This window comes from Trichomycterus rosablanca, chromosome 26 (assembly GCF_030014385.1).
Source record: "Trichomycterus rosablanca isolate fTriRos1 chromosome 26, fTriRos1.hap1, whole genome shotgun sequence".
Lineage (NCBI taxonomy): Eukaryota > Metazoa > Chordata > Actinopteri > Siluriformes > Trichomycteridae > Trichomycterus > Trichomycterus rosablanca.
Genome location: NC_086013.1, coordinates 7,655,528 through 7,668,642, shown reverse-complemented (window position 1 = coordinate 7,668,642; position 13,115 = coordinate 7,655,528). Strand labels below are relative to the sequence as shown.

The 13,115-nt window shown below is 36.3% G+C and overlaps 1 protein-coding gene across 2 annotated transcripts; it reads right to left on the bottom strand.

The window, feature by feature from the left end:
• Positions 1-3,863: 3,863 nt before the first annotated feature.
• On the bottom strand, positions 3,864-12,460 carry btf3 (basic transcription factor 3). Of its 2 annotated transcripts, none has more exons than XM_062988720.1 (6): positions 12,366-12,460; positions 10,379-10,447; positions 10,171-10,284; positions 9,876-10,077; positions 5,675-5,731; positions 3,864-4,206 (listed from the first exon to the last, which is right to left on the bottom strand). In XM_062988720.1, the coding sequence occupies exons 2-6, from the start codon at positions 10,445-10,447 to the stop codon at positions 4,160-4,162; spliced, it is 489 nt and encodes a 162-aa protein (XP_062844790.1). In that variant the 5' UTR covers positions 12,366-12,460; the 3' UTR covers positions 3,864-4,159. The 2 variants fall into 2 exon arrangements, with proteins under 2 accessions (XP_062844790.1, XP_062844789.1); XM_062988719.1 differs by having other exon boundaries at positions 12,304-12,400.
• Positions 12,461-13,115: the final 655 nt, after the last annotated feature.

The following is a 13,115-nucleotide window of genomic DNA, read 5'->3' as shown; positions in this document are numbered from 1 at the left end:
TTTATCTGACCAAAATATACGTTTCAACTGTGTGATCCAGAGAAATCGATGTTGCATCTGGACATTATTAACGTAATGCTTGTTATTTGCACAGTAAAGTTTTAAGTGACATTTGTGAATGTAACTCAGTACTGTAGTGCTTGACAAAGCTTTGCCTATGTGGTTATATCAGCTTTTGATGAGACAGTTCTGTTGACATCACCTGTTTAAAATTATTATTATTTTATTTAGTTTTTTTAACCCCATTACTAGTCCCAAATTGTCCCGTCTCAAGTTTTTTGGTATGTGTTGTAGGCCTGAAATGCAGGAATAGATGTATATTGACAGATAAAATAAAGTTGACCAGACAAAACATGATATATCTTGGGTTCAAACTGTCTGCAGTAAAATAAAAGTAAATCTATTTGCATTTACCATTTGGGGATGTATTATGAATAAATGTTTCTAATTGTCTTAAAAGGTTATTTTTGCATTGTCATGCATGTAGTTGTAGTTTGATATGAAAACCCCAGGGCTTTAAGTCACATGGGTCATTTGTGGGTCCATAATTTTTTATGCCACAATAATGCCTGTGAGTTTGGGCTGTATCTACTTCTTGGTTGCCAGGTGTTAAACTCAAAAATGTTGGTAGATGGTTCTAAGAAAACACCTTATATAACTTATATGTCAACTTGAAGCTAGCAGCTGAAAAATCATCCAAGAAAGTTGCATCATTTATTTGATCATCTCAACTGTTTGGTAGAGGCTCATTAAAAATACTGTGCACTAGTAAAAAAAATATTTATTGTTTTTTGTTGGTATAGTCTCAAGAAACTAAGAAATGCTGATTTTTTTAAACATTATGTTTATTGACCATTAAAGGGTTAAAAGATTAAGGAACCATTAATGTTAACCCTATACATGTCTACTGACTGTACTTTAGCCGTTGTACAATTTGTCAGTCCCATTCGGCCCTTGTTACACATCAATAAAAACAGATGACTACCAACCAGCAACTTGGGTAGTAAGTTATTCACAGCACAAGACAAGCTAGTGACATGGTTGTACAGCTGTCAGCCTTATTGGCAGCGTTGATTGTTTATTGTAAAGCCAATATATTCAGAAACTGGGTATGTAGATATTGTCTAGTCGTGTAGTCATTAAAAAAAGAAATAAAGAAGAAACATGTATATGACATGGACAGGATTGAAGGCACCCTTACCTAATACTTGATTGCCCAGCCTTTGGCAACAATGGCAGCTTTCAAACATGTCTTGTAGCCATGTGTAGGCTTCTTGTTCCTTTCTGCTGCTTAGACTCTTGAATGTTTAAAGTGTTCCTTTTCCGAATAGTAGATTTCTATTTCGCCTCTCGAAAGATTTTCAGATGGATTGACTCATTGCTGGCCAGTTTAAAACAGTCATTTTTTTCTTAACCACTCTTGTGTATTTTTGAATGTGTCCTGTGGGCCATTACCCCAATTTGTTTGACTCAAACCTAATTTTCTTATACTTGGAATCAAATTTCACTATAAGCTCTGATAATTTGCTGATTTCATTGATCCTGTAATATGTACAAGACCTCCAGTACTAGAAGCAGCAAAGCAGCCACATAACATTTTGGATCCCCCACTTTGTTTCACTGTAGGTAGGGTGCACATTTTTTTTATAGACTTCAATTTGTCATATCAAAACATAATGCTGGTATGCACTGCCAAATAACTGTAGTTTGGTTTTATCTGTCTATTAAACATTTCCCAGAAGGATTTGTAGTTTGTCTATGTAAGTTTTGGATGTCAGGGTATTTCAAGATTCACTGTACCCTTCAGACTGCTTGTACTCTGTGATAATTGCATCTGTGATGTGTTTAGATAGCTCTACTCTCTTTGCTATTGTGAATAAGGAACAGGGAATAAAACTGTTTTAAGCATTTAAGCCACCATTCATAGGCTAATTAAAGTCATGTGAGCACTGACAGCATGAGGACAAGGGAGTCTGGTTAGTCAGAATTTGTCCTTTGTGTTCAAACTGAACAAATGGTGCCATTAATCATGTCCTGTCATTGTTTTCAATTTTGGATTCTTTATTTCCTGTCATGTTTTTTTGTTATTTTTTATTTAATATCCAAAGGTGCCAATAATGTTGACCACAACTGTAAATGTGACACTTCAGCAGCATTGAGAGAGATAACACTGCTCCAGTTAGGTTTGCCTGTATGGATTTCCACTGGGTACATTACATTCCTCCAACATTTCAAAACACCTGTGTGGACCAGCTATTCTAAATTATCTCTGGGTGTGAGTGTTTATCTGAGTGGATGTTTGACACCCTGCAATAGACTGATAAAATGCCCAAGCAAAGTAAGAACATCTATTGAAGCTGCTGTGTGGAATCAGATATAAGCAGAAATGCAAATAAGGTGGGAGGAACCAATTTATAATTTTGCATGGTTACATTATTTGGAAACATTACTTAGCTCCATATTACTCATCAAGCTCTTGATTTGGTACACTTATATGATATCTACTTTCATTAATTTATTTATAACCTATACCTCTGCACAGATTAACTCCAGTACATGACTATAGCCCATTTTTGTCACCACCCTGTATCCCATTGAACAAACCTCCATAAGACCACCACTGACCAAATGTTATTTGGGTGGTGGAAAATTCTCAGCACTGAAAAGACACCAAAACTTAGCACTTTCATCCTACTTACAATTGTAACTGAATACAATCCAAGCAATGGGAGTTAGGGGTCTTGCTCAAATACTGCCAGTACCTAAGCTGATGTGTAATGTCAGACTTCTCTCTAACCTGCAGGGTGGCTCGTTGGGTAGCACTGTCACCTCACTGCAAGAAGGTCCTGGGTTCTTTCCGTGTCTACATGGGTTTCCTCCCAAAGTCCAAAGACATGCAAGTGAGGTGAATTGGAGATATAAAATTGTCCCATGACTGTTTGACATTAAAAATAAACTTGAATTGATCAATCTTGCGTAACCTGTGATTACCTGTATTGTCATGAATGTAACCAAAGTGTGTAAAACATGACATTTAACCTGTTTATCAATAAAAACAGATTAGTGTGGTGGTGGGTTATTTAACACTCAACAAGATAAGACATGCAGTGCTGATTTAAAAATATTCTTCCAACATTACTCCAAGTATTGAAAAGTGTTTGAAGGAAAAACACTGCATGAGCACCTTAAACTGGGTGCTTAAGGTGTGTTTAAAGTGTCCAAAGGGTTCAACAATACTAACAATGCTGTTTTAAGTTCTGACATCTTACCACAACCTAATTCCACTGTCCAGCAACAGGTAGGTAAAGTTTAATTTGTGCATCATATGCACTATAATCAGTAATTAATTACAAAGTGCAATCAATCATGTTTCTGTATGTTAAGAAAAGAAAAGAAAATAATTGTGAAGGTGTGTGTGAACTGTTTGGCCAAACCAATCCTTAAATATCATTGAATATCTAATTTAAACAATTATTTGATTGAATCTTTAACTTTAAAACTTTATCAAGGTCCACTTTATCTGAGGCTGCCACCATTTAATATCAGTCAAAATAATAGTACCATAATAAAAAAGCAGCAGCTTATATGATAGTGCTGTGTGTAATATTGCTGGCCCCTGTTTACGTATTTTTTTGGGGGGCAGTGTCGTTCCACATTAAGGCACTTGTGTTTAAAAGGACATGAAATGTGTGGTTAAAAAAGTCACTTAAATTCAGGACTATCCAACTTCCAGGAACAATAGACTGCAGCATTAAACTGTATAAAGCAAATAAAGACGCTGTAACCCATTACACGACTGTTCACACATGATTAAATCATGAACTGCATTAAAAAAAAAAAAAAAAAAACACACAACACAGGAGTTTATGTTTATGAATACCAAATGTTTATTTCCAGATTTTGGCTTTAGCTAGGCCACAAAGGAGAGTCTCAGTAACAGGGAGATAGGCGGGACACCTGGTGGGGAAGGCCCCGTGAGTTCCACATCTTTGTGCGGTCAAACACAATCTTACACTTAGCCTGGACACAAAGGAAACAGCAGTGCACAAAAAACAAACGGTTGTGATATTTATAAAAGAAAAGGGGAAAACTGCACAATAAGGTTCAGGAATTCCCACATGACCAAACTGAGCTGAGAAATTCGATTGGTCTGTTTCTCCTAGTTAGACTCATCCTTTGAAGCCTCATCAAAATTTTCCACAAGATCTGTAAAAGATGAAATTACAAATCGTTATTTAGCTGACAACAATTAGAACTGCAGAATAGAGCACAATTCAAGATCAAGAATGACAAGAAATACATGTTTTCATTATAACCTAGGTGCATTCAAATGTGAGATGTCCCTGTGAGATGGACTGCATTGAGAATTCGGTCATTTTAAGGGGGATTTCAAACCGTAGAGTCAAAGCACTCAGTTTGAAGTTCCCTAGGGAGTAGTGAGTAATGGTTGACAGTAAAATTTACCCAATCATTGCTTGTCTAGTGCATTATCTTACAGCAGCAAACAGTGTAAGCAGGACTGTTGGACTAATGATTTATTAATCTTTGCTTAAAAAGAAAGTGATGTGAAAGTAACCAATGAACATCCAAAAACACTGCTAAATCCACCAAAACAATGTAGCTCAGTAACTATCACAGCAATACAGCACAATATAAACATCAACCTGTTGTATGTTCAGAAAATCACATGTATTCCCCTGTCACATGCAATATGATGCAAGGCTGAGATTATTAGTTTGCTGGTTAGTTTGTACCAACAGTTCAGTTTACAGGAAATCGTTTGTACCAACAGCGATGTCACTGTATAACTCATCCCCACTGTGCCGGGACATCATTGCTCGCTGAGTTAATACCAGGACCATCAAGACAGACTCCTGAAGCATGACCGGTCACTCTGTTTAGGTCATTGCATATCTCTGGACATTTAATGCCCAAGACACTTTTGTAATGTTTCTATTATATTACATATTGCATATATATTAATTACCTACCAACATTGTACTGCAATACTTAATATTCCTTTTCTATCCATTTATCTATCTATCCAGCCATCTATCTATCTAGTTAAGATTGCTGTCAAAGTGACGCTCTGACGTTTACATAATGTTGTAGGGCATTCTGAATGAAGTTCCCTTAGCTGATGATCACGTGATTAGTGTACAGGAAACACAAGGGCTCTGCGTAGGGCAACTGTGTAACGCAATCCAGCTCGTTTACATTTAATGATGCAGGTTATTCAATTCAGTCAGTGTTTACACAGCATAAACTCAAATGACCATGACCAGTGATGGTGCTAAATCAGCTACAGATTAGAATTGGCTAATCTCAGGTCAAAATATTTTTAAACATGCTCACTTGGGGAAAAACTGCCAAGAGAAGCCTTGACAAGCTCTAATAACTTCACACAGATGCCAATTTCAACAAACTTGATCTTTAACAAATAAGTATGAGAGCTTACACTGATTTTGGGAGATTTAGGGGACATTTTCTTACTGATAAAATCAACATAAAATGTAGTCCAAATTCTAACTGACACTGTCAAATTCAATTGTTTTTCTCCTCTTAACATGGCCATGAACTATCACTGGCCCTTTCATTTTGAACATTAGCAATTAGGGGCCCAAAATGGCTTTCCAGTGAAAACTAAAACAATATTAACAGAAATCGTACTAACCTGGAACTTCGTCATCATCTTCCTCTCCTCCTGCCACTGGTGCCTTGCCATCTCCAGCTGCAATAAAAAGGGGACATTAACATTAATCCGGTGGTCAAGTGATATATTGTCTGGTCATGTCTGAGGGATTTTTTTAGTATTAAAATTCCATTACCTAACATTGGATACATTGCTAATACATCAAAACATGATGTACACTATATGTATATATACATCCATCAGATGTATAAAATTATGTTAAACACATTATATGCCACCAAATATGTGGCAACCCATATGACTGTTCCTCTGTGCAAAAAGCAAGCTTAATTAAAGACCTGGTTTGGTTTGACGTGGAGAAACTATAGAGCCCTGACCTTAACCCTGTTAAAACCACTAGGATGAACTGGAACACTGCGAGCAAAGCCTACTTGTTAACATGAGTGGCTGACCTCACAAGTGTTCTTTTGACAGAATAGGCATACAGTAGTGTTCAAAATAATAGCAGTCCAACACCATTAACCTGATAAATCACTGTTTTTAGTAGAAATGCTATTTCTACATAGCAAAAAATTGACTTGAAAGTGTAGTAGAGCAATGAAAACAAAACAAACCCAACAATTAGGACATGCATTCCGTTCATTCTGAGTAATCAAAGCATTGATTGAAAGGGGGTTGTTCAAAATAATAGCAGTGAGGAGTTCAATTGGTGAAGTCATTAAATCTGCAGAAGAACGGGTGTCAGTTTTGGCCCTTATTTAATGTAGGAGGGTGGCAAATGTTGCACAGGTTGGTCATAGCACATTTCCTTCTGAAATACTGGGGAAAATGAGTTGTTCCAGACATTTTTCTGATGAACAGCGTACTTTGATTAAAAAGTTGATTGTAGAGAGAAAAAACATACAGAGAAGTGCAGCAAATTCTAGGCTGCTCAGCTAAAATGATCTCAAATGCCTTGAAGTGACAACCAAAACCTGAAAGATACGGAAGGAAGCGTGGAACTACTGTTCAATTGGATCGAAGATTAGCCAAAATAGCAAATACTCAGTCAATGATCACCTCCAGAAAGATCAAGGAACATCTAAATTTACCAGTGAGTACAGAAGATGATTAAATGAAGCCAATTTACCAGCAAGAACTCCTTGCAAAGTCCCGTTGTTTAGAAAAAGACGTTTCCTGAATGGGTTAACATTTGCCAAGGAACACATTGACTGGTCCAAAGAGAAATGGCTCAACATTTTGTGGACTGGTGAAAGCAAAATTGTTCTATTTGGGTCTAGTGGCCGTAGACAGTATGTCAGACGACCCCCAAGCACTGAATTCAAGCCAAAGTTCACTGTGAAGACAGTAAAGCATGTTGGTACTAAATGATGATATGGGGATGTTTCTCATACCATGGTGTTACGCCTATTTATCGCATACGAGGGATCATGGATCAGTTTAAATATATCAGAATACTTGAGCAGATCATGTTGCCCTATGTTGAAGAAGAAATGTCCTTAAAATGGGTGTTTCAACATGACAATGACCCAAAACATCTTGGTTACAGACAAACAAGAATGAGGTAATAGAGTGACCAGCCCAATCCCCTGACTTCAATCCCATAGAGAACTTGTGTTCAGACATCTGAAACGTGTTTTTTTTTTTAAGGCAAAACCCAAAATTGCAGAAGAACTGTGGAATGTCGTCTAATCATCCTGGACTAGAATACCTGTTCAGAGGTGCCAGAAGTTGGTCGACTCCATGCAACACAGATCTCGGAAACAATTGTTCTGCCACTAAATATTAGTTCAGTAAATTAAAGTAAAGTGAAACCTCAAACATTTTTTTATGTTATAGATACATTTTTTGAGTTTTTAAAGAAAAATGCTGGCACTGCTATTATTTAACAGCCTAATATTAATTTTTCTTAATTTTCTGTAAAGGATTGACACAAACTGACTAAATTTTGTTAATGTTTTGATTTAGAATTGAAAGTGTAGTATTTTCAGTGCATTTGCATTTATGGAAATAAAAGTTATTATAATGATTTTGTGCTTTATGCGCTTTTTTAAAATCACTATTTTTTTTGAACACCACTGTAACTTCCCACATGTACACTCCAAAATATTGAAGAAAGGCTTCCTAAAAGAGTGAAAGCTGTCAGTGCCTTAAAAAGAGGGTCATTCGATGATGCCTGCACAGAAACAGGGGATAATGGAGATCTGTGCAAATCCCCATATGAACCCACTCAGTACAGGTGAAAACAAGTGGTTGGGTACTTAGGCCCTCCTTGGTTAGGAGTGGAGGTCTGCAGCAGTGAAGGCAGAAATACAAATTGGGCAATTGAATACTACTTGGGGGAAATGCATTTAGGAAAGAGAAAAACAGAAAAAAATTAATGCCATATTAATTCATGCCCATGGTTTTGGGATAGAGTGCCCAACAAGCACATTGTACGGTGTCCAGATACCTTTAGCCATGTAGTGTATTGAAGTGAAAAGTCACTGAGTACAAGTAATTGAAGACGACAGACTATAGCTCAGTGATAGCTCAGTGGTTAAGGTACTGGACTAGTAAACAGAAGGTTGTCGGTTCAAGCCCCACCACCACCAAGTTGCCACTGTTGGGTCCCTGAGCAAGGCCCTTAACCCTCAATTGCTCATTGTGTAAGTCGCTTTGGATAAAAGCGTCTGCTAAATGCTGAAAATGTAAATGTATAGCTAGTAAACCAACATATTTTGTTTGTTGCTTACTATCATCTGCTCAGAGCCTAGAGTGTACATACACTACATAGTGTGCGTCAAAGCCACACCAAGCACTGCAGAAAGCTAACAGAAAGATGGTCAGCATGCTAATATTAGCTGGCTAGTGCAGTCGAGTCTCATCTAAGCACTATTACAGTGGAGTCAGCAAGGCAGTTAAAGACCACTGCTAAATCACACAGTTAACAAATTCAGCTGAACACTCAAGTCACTCTGTACTCTTTTATACATTCCACTGCAGTGATTATACAGTATTTACTAGCCAACCAACATTAGCACACATGTAAAGACACTTCTGTCCAGTTTTTCCAGTTACTTTTTTTTAGTTGTAAAAACACTTGTAGAACCACTTGATCTGGATGAGTTGTATTTAAAGGACTGTCGTACAAAGCAGCTGCACTCCAGCAAATGCCAAACTTACCCCCCATTACTCACACCTGTTCCCAGTACCCACTAGAGGCAGCACATTAGTACCTAGTAGATTATTTAGATGTCACAGGGTGAATAAACTGCCATTTTTACATAATAGCTAATCACAATTTCACATACAATATATTTATTAATTTGCTTTTAATACAACATTTTACTTTTGCTTTTAACTACAACAGAACCACCGGTCCTAAACGTACTAAACAATAAACAATTTTTTAAGGAAAAAAAAAAAATGTCTTGGAAGTCATCTTTTTCTTGGTTCTCAACCATATTTTTGATTGGCCAGTTTGCCTCTGTCTGTCAGTCAATTCAAACTCCTATTTTTATTTTTTTTTACAAATATTCTAATTAAATAAACCCACATAGAAACAAATGAAGAAAGCAAAAGCAGCAAAACAAAAAAGTTGTAAGAACGACAGAGGTGGAAAAAAGAACTCGTAGCAAGACAGAAGTGACATTTGCGTGTCTGGCATTGTTTTGTAGTTCAGAAGGCTGATATCTTCGCTACACGCCGATATCTCCTCAGGCAACACGTTAAAAAATAAAGATGCCATTAAAAAAGCAACGACACAAGAAGTGTAAAAGTGCTTACAAAATGATCAGACAAATGAAGTTGCTTTGGATATAAGGAAACAGTTGATTCACATTCCTCACCACCTCCCACTTAGGTCATTTAAAGGTAGAGCAGAGGTAATTTTCATTTATTTCATGTTTAGCGCATTTAAATGTGTTTGATTTTATGCATATATGCATTGTATTATTAAACCAATAAATACAATGCTTATCACTTCATAAAGTGTAATTTTAATTCCTTTGGAAGTTCCACTACTTATATAGCCCCAATAGTCTACAGCTTTGCTTTACCTAATATGTTCACAAGTGTATTAAATCCTAAGTAAAATGCTACAGACTCCATCAGAAAACTGAGTCAATGTCAATCACCAATAGTAAATAATGGCAATTTTCAAACAGAAGGTACTTCAAAAGCTGTCTCCATATAAACCTGCAACAATGCCAGGACCCTATACAAAAACAGGAAAGCATACCTTGTTTGGGCAGAGCCTCGGCAAGCTTTCGCAGACTGGTCAAGCTGTCTGCGCCGAGCTGGTTAAGAATAGATGGCAGCATCTCCGTTAGCTGCTTGGTCTCAGCGTGACCTGTGATAGTAAAGGTGTTGGCTGCCAGCGATGCCTGGACTTTTGGGTTGTTGAAGTGGATCACTGTTCCTTGGTTTGTGAACATGTTCACCTGCAAAGTTAAATCATTCAATACTTTAAATTAGACATGCATGGTTATAATCGCTGCAAAAGCACCTCTAACAGTCTGGATTAGTTACAGCACCTCCTCAATGCCGGAAATGTTATTAACGCCCAACTTTTTCAGAGAGAACTGAAGTTTCTTGTCATCTGCAGTAGCAGTTCTGTGCACAACCTTCTTCTTTCTGCGTGCAGTGCCCTGTCACATCACAAAGACATGTTACAAAAACAAAGCACAGAAAAGTTTTTTTTTTTTTTCCCCCAGAGAGTAACATACATGCTTACAAACGTACCTTTCCACCAATGCGGACTTGCGCCTGCAGTTTGGCTAATTTCTCCTGGTTCATTATTGTCTCTTTCATCTGCAAAAGAAACCATTCATGTGAATACAGTGTATAAAGCTTGCTATCAATAAGACTCACATAAGGGGAAATTTTGCCACAATTAGATTGATATTGAATTCTCAACCACTTTGTTAAGTGACATATGGTCTAGCTTTATTAAAAGACACTTTATACAAATTAAGTTAGGTTGCAAATTTGCACAACCCCTATTTCATTTAATGTTCTACTCTGGTGTAGCCCAAAGCTATATATACAAATTGAAGCTCTTTTCTTTTTTAAACAGTTAGTTAACAAGTTACACCTTATAAATGCTGGGAAACTGGGATGCATGGATTAGAACATCACAATCACCTAATGATAGATGCCTGTTACAAAAATTTGCTATTTAGTATTTTCTGTATATTTTACTAATGTGGTGCAAATCACAACGGCTGGTAATACAATTGCTTGTTTAGTTTTTAAGTTTCTAATGTCATGTTTACTCTGAGTAACTTTCAAGGACAAGTACAGGTATGAAATCTTTTAATTTTATACTTATGAGAAAATGAAGCATCTCTGCTCTAACTGAGGATGCCTGGTAGTACAATGGTAAAACAATGTATGAACTGATGAATAAAGAATAATGATCAAAAGAGCTGTTTAGATCACAAACCCATCCTTTCAGTAACGATATTAAACACATTAAATATCTGTATTCTGGGTTGGTGCAAATGATCTGTATTGTATTATCCAGGTTTTGATTAAAATGTCATTTTTGTCCTACATTGATCCAGGCATTAACCCGATCCTTTATCCTTAATACTTGATATAGAATGGGGATTGCTTGTGGTTCACTCAAATAAGAGTGGTCAGTTGCCACAAAATAGATAGATAGATAATTAATCCAGAAGGAAATTAACATTTAAAATCCCAATCCCAAGGCAATTTTGTCATAAAACAGGATACAGATGCAATGGTGACTGTGTAAAAATACTGCTCAAGTAGTGGAAAACAGAACGCACACATACATTCTTAAAAGTAATTAACAGATGACCCATTTGCCAGTATTTAATGACAATTAAATTGGTAAGCAGTGCCCATGCAGTAATGAACCTTTTCTTTAAAATCAAAGAATCCTAAATGTTTTTTTTGCTTTAAAATGTTTACCAAATGCATAGCAAAGCAGCTCCATGTGCCGACACTAATAACAGCATTAGCGAGTTAGCCATTGGGTAATAGCTACATGTTTAGGCAGTCAGGGTGCGGTCTAAAAATTCAAGTCAAAAGCTCATTAAAGAAAAAATAAAAAAAACCGACGTTTTTTCCATAAATGCGACACAATAACTTAATACTCGAAAATCATACTCGATAGAACGAACCTGCTTTTTAGTTAAGGACTAGAAATGTACTGTATGTACAGGCCTATAAACTGCTAAGTTAGCTGCAGGTTAACCTTTTTACTTTACTTGTAATTTCTCAAACCGAGCGAATGTATCTATCAGCAAAATCATTTTTGTTTGACTAATGAGTCTGACAATTATTTAACTGAACACAGTGGGAGCCAAAATAAATATGTACACTAGCTAGCGTGAACTTTAGCATTAGCATGTAGAATCCACACTTGTACATTTTACAACTGAAAAAAAAGAAACATTTGGCAAGATACGGCCACCTGACCATCTTAAATACTGTTTAATCATAACTAGTAAAGCAAAGACTTGTAACAAATACAGCAAATTATGTTTTAACACTATAATGTTTCATATCTAGCACTTCTGTATGGTTTCCAGGCCTGTCAGCTCTCCGCGTCATAGCTCCATACCGATTCGGATCGATTCCACAGACGGGCCGAATGAAATGACTGTCGAGCTAATAAAAGCTGATACTGAATTTACCTTGTGGCTTGGAGCCGGCAGTGTCTGTGCAGGAAAGAGAGTATTTGAAACTCCTGACTGACCTGCACGCTAGCAGCAAACACACGAGGAGAGCAAGATGGAAGCGAGAGAGAGAGGGGGACGGATGTGACGTCAGGGTTAAAATGAGCTGCAGCGGCTTGATAAAAAAAACCTTATCCTTTTCGGTCTCAAATGGAGGACCACTTTAAAGAAAAATATTTTTTAAGTTTCGATTTCGAGATTAAAGTCGAAATGATTGCGAGAATAAAGTCGTATAAGTTTCGATTTCGAGATTAAAGTCGAAATGATTTCGAGAATAAAGTCTTACAAGTTTCGATTTTAAGAGTAAAGTTGAAATGATTTTGAGGATAAAGTCGTATAACTTTCGATTTTGAGATTAAAGTCAAAATAATTTCGAGAATAAAGTTGTATAAATTTCGATTTTGAGAGTAAAGTCGAAATGATTTTGAGATTAAAGTCGAAATGATTTTTAGAATAAAGTTGTATAAGTTTCTATTTTGAGATTAAAGTAAAAATAATTTCGAGAATAAAGTCGTATAAGTTTCGATTTTCAGAATAAAGTCAAAATGATTTCGAGAATAAAGTTGTATAAATTTTGATTTGGAGATTAAAGTCAAAATGATTTTGAGAATAAAGTCATATAAGTTTCGATTTTGAGAATAAAGTCGAAATGATTTCGAGAATAAAGTCGTATAAGTTTTGATTTTGAGATTAAAGTTGAAATGATTTTGAGAATAAAGTCATATAAATTTCGATTTTGAGATTAAAGTTGAAATGATTTCGAGAATAAA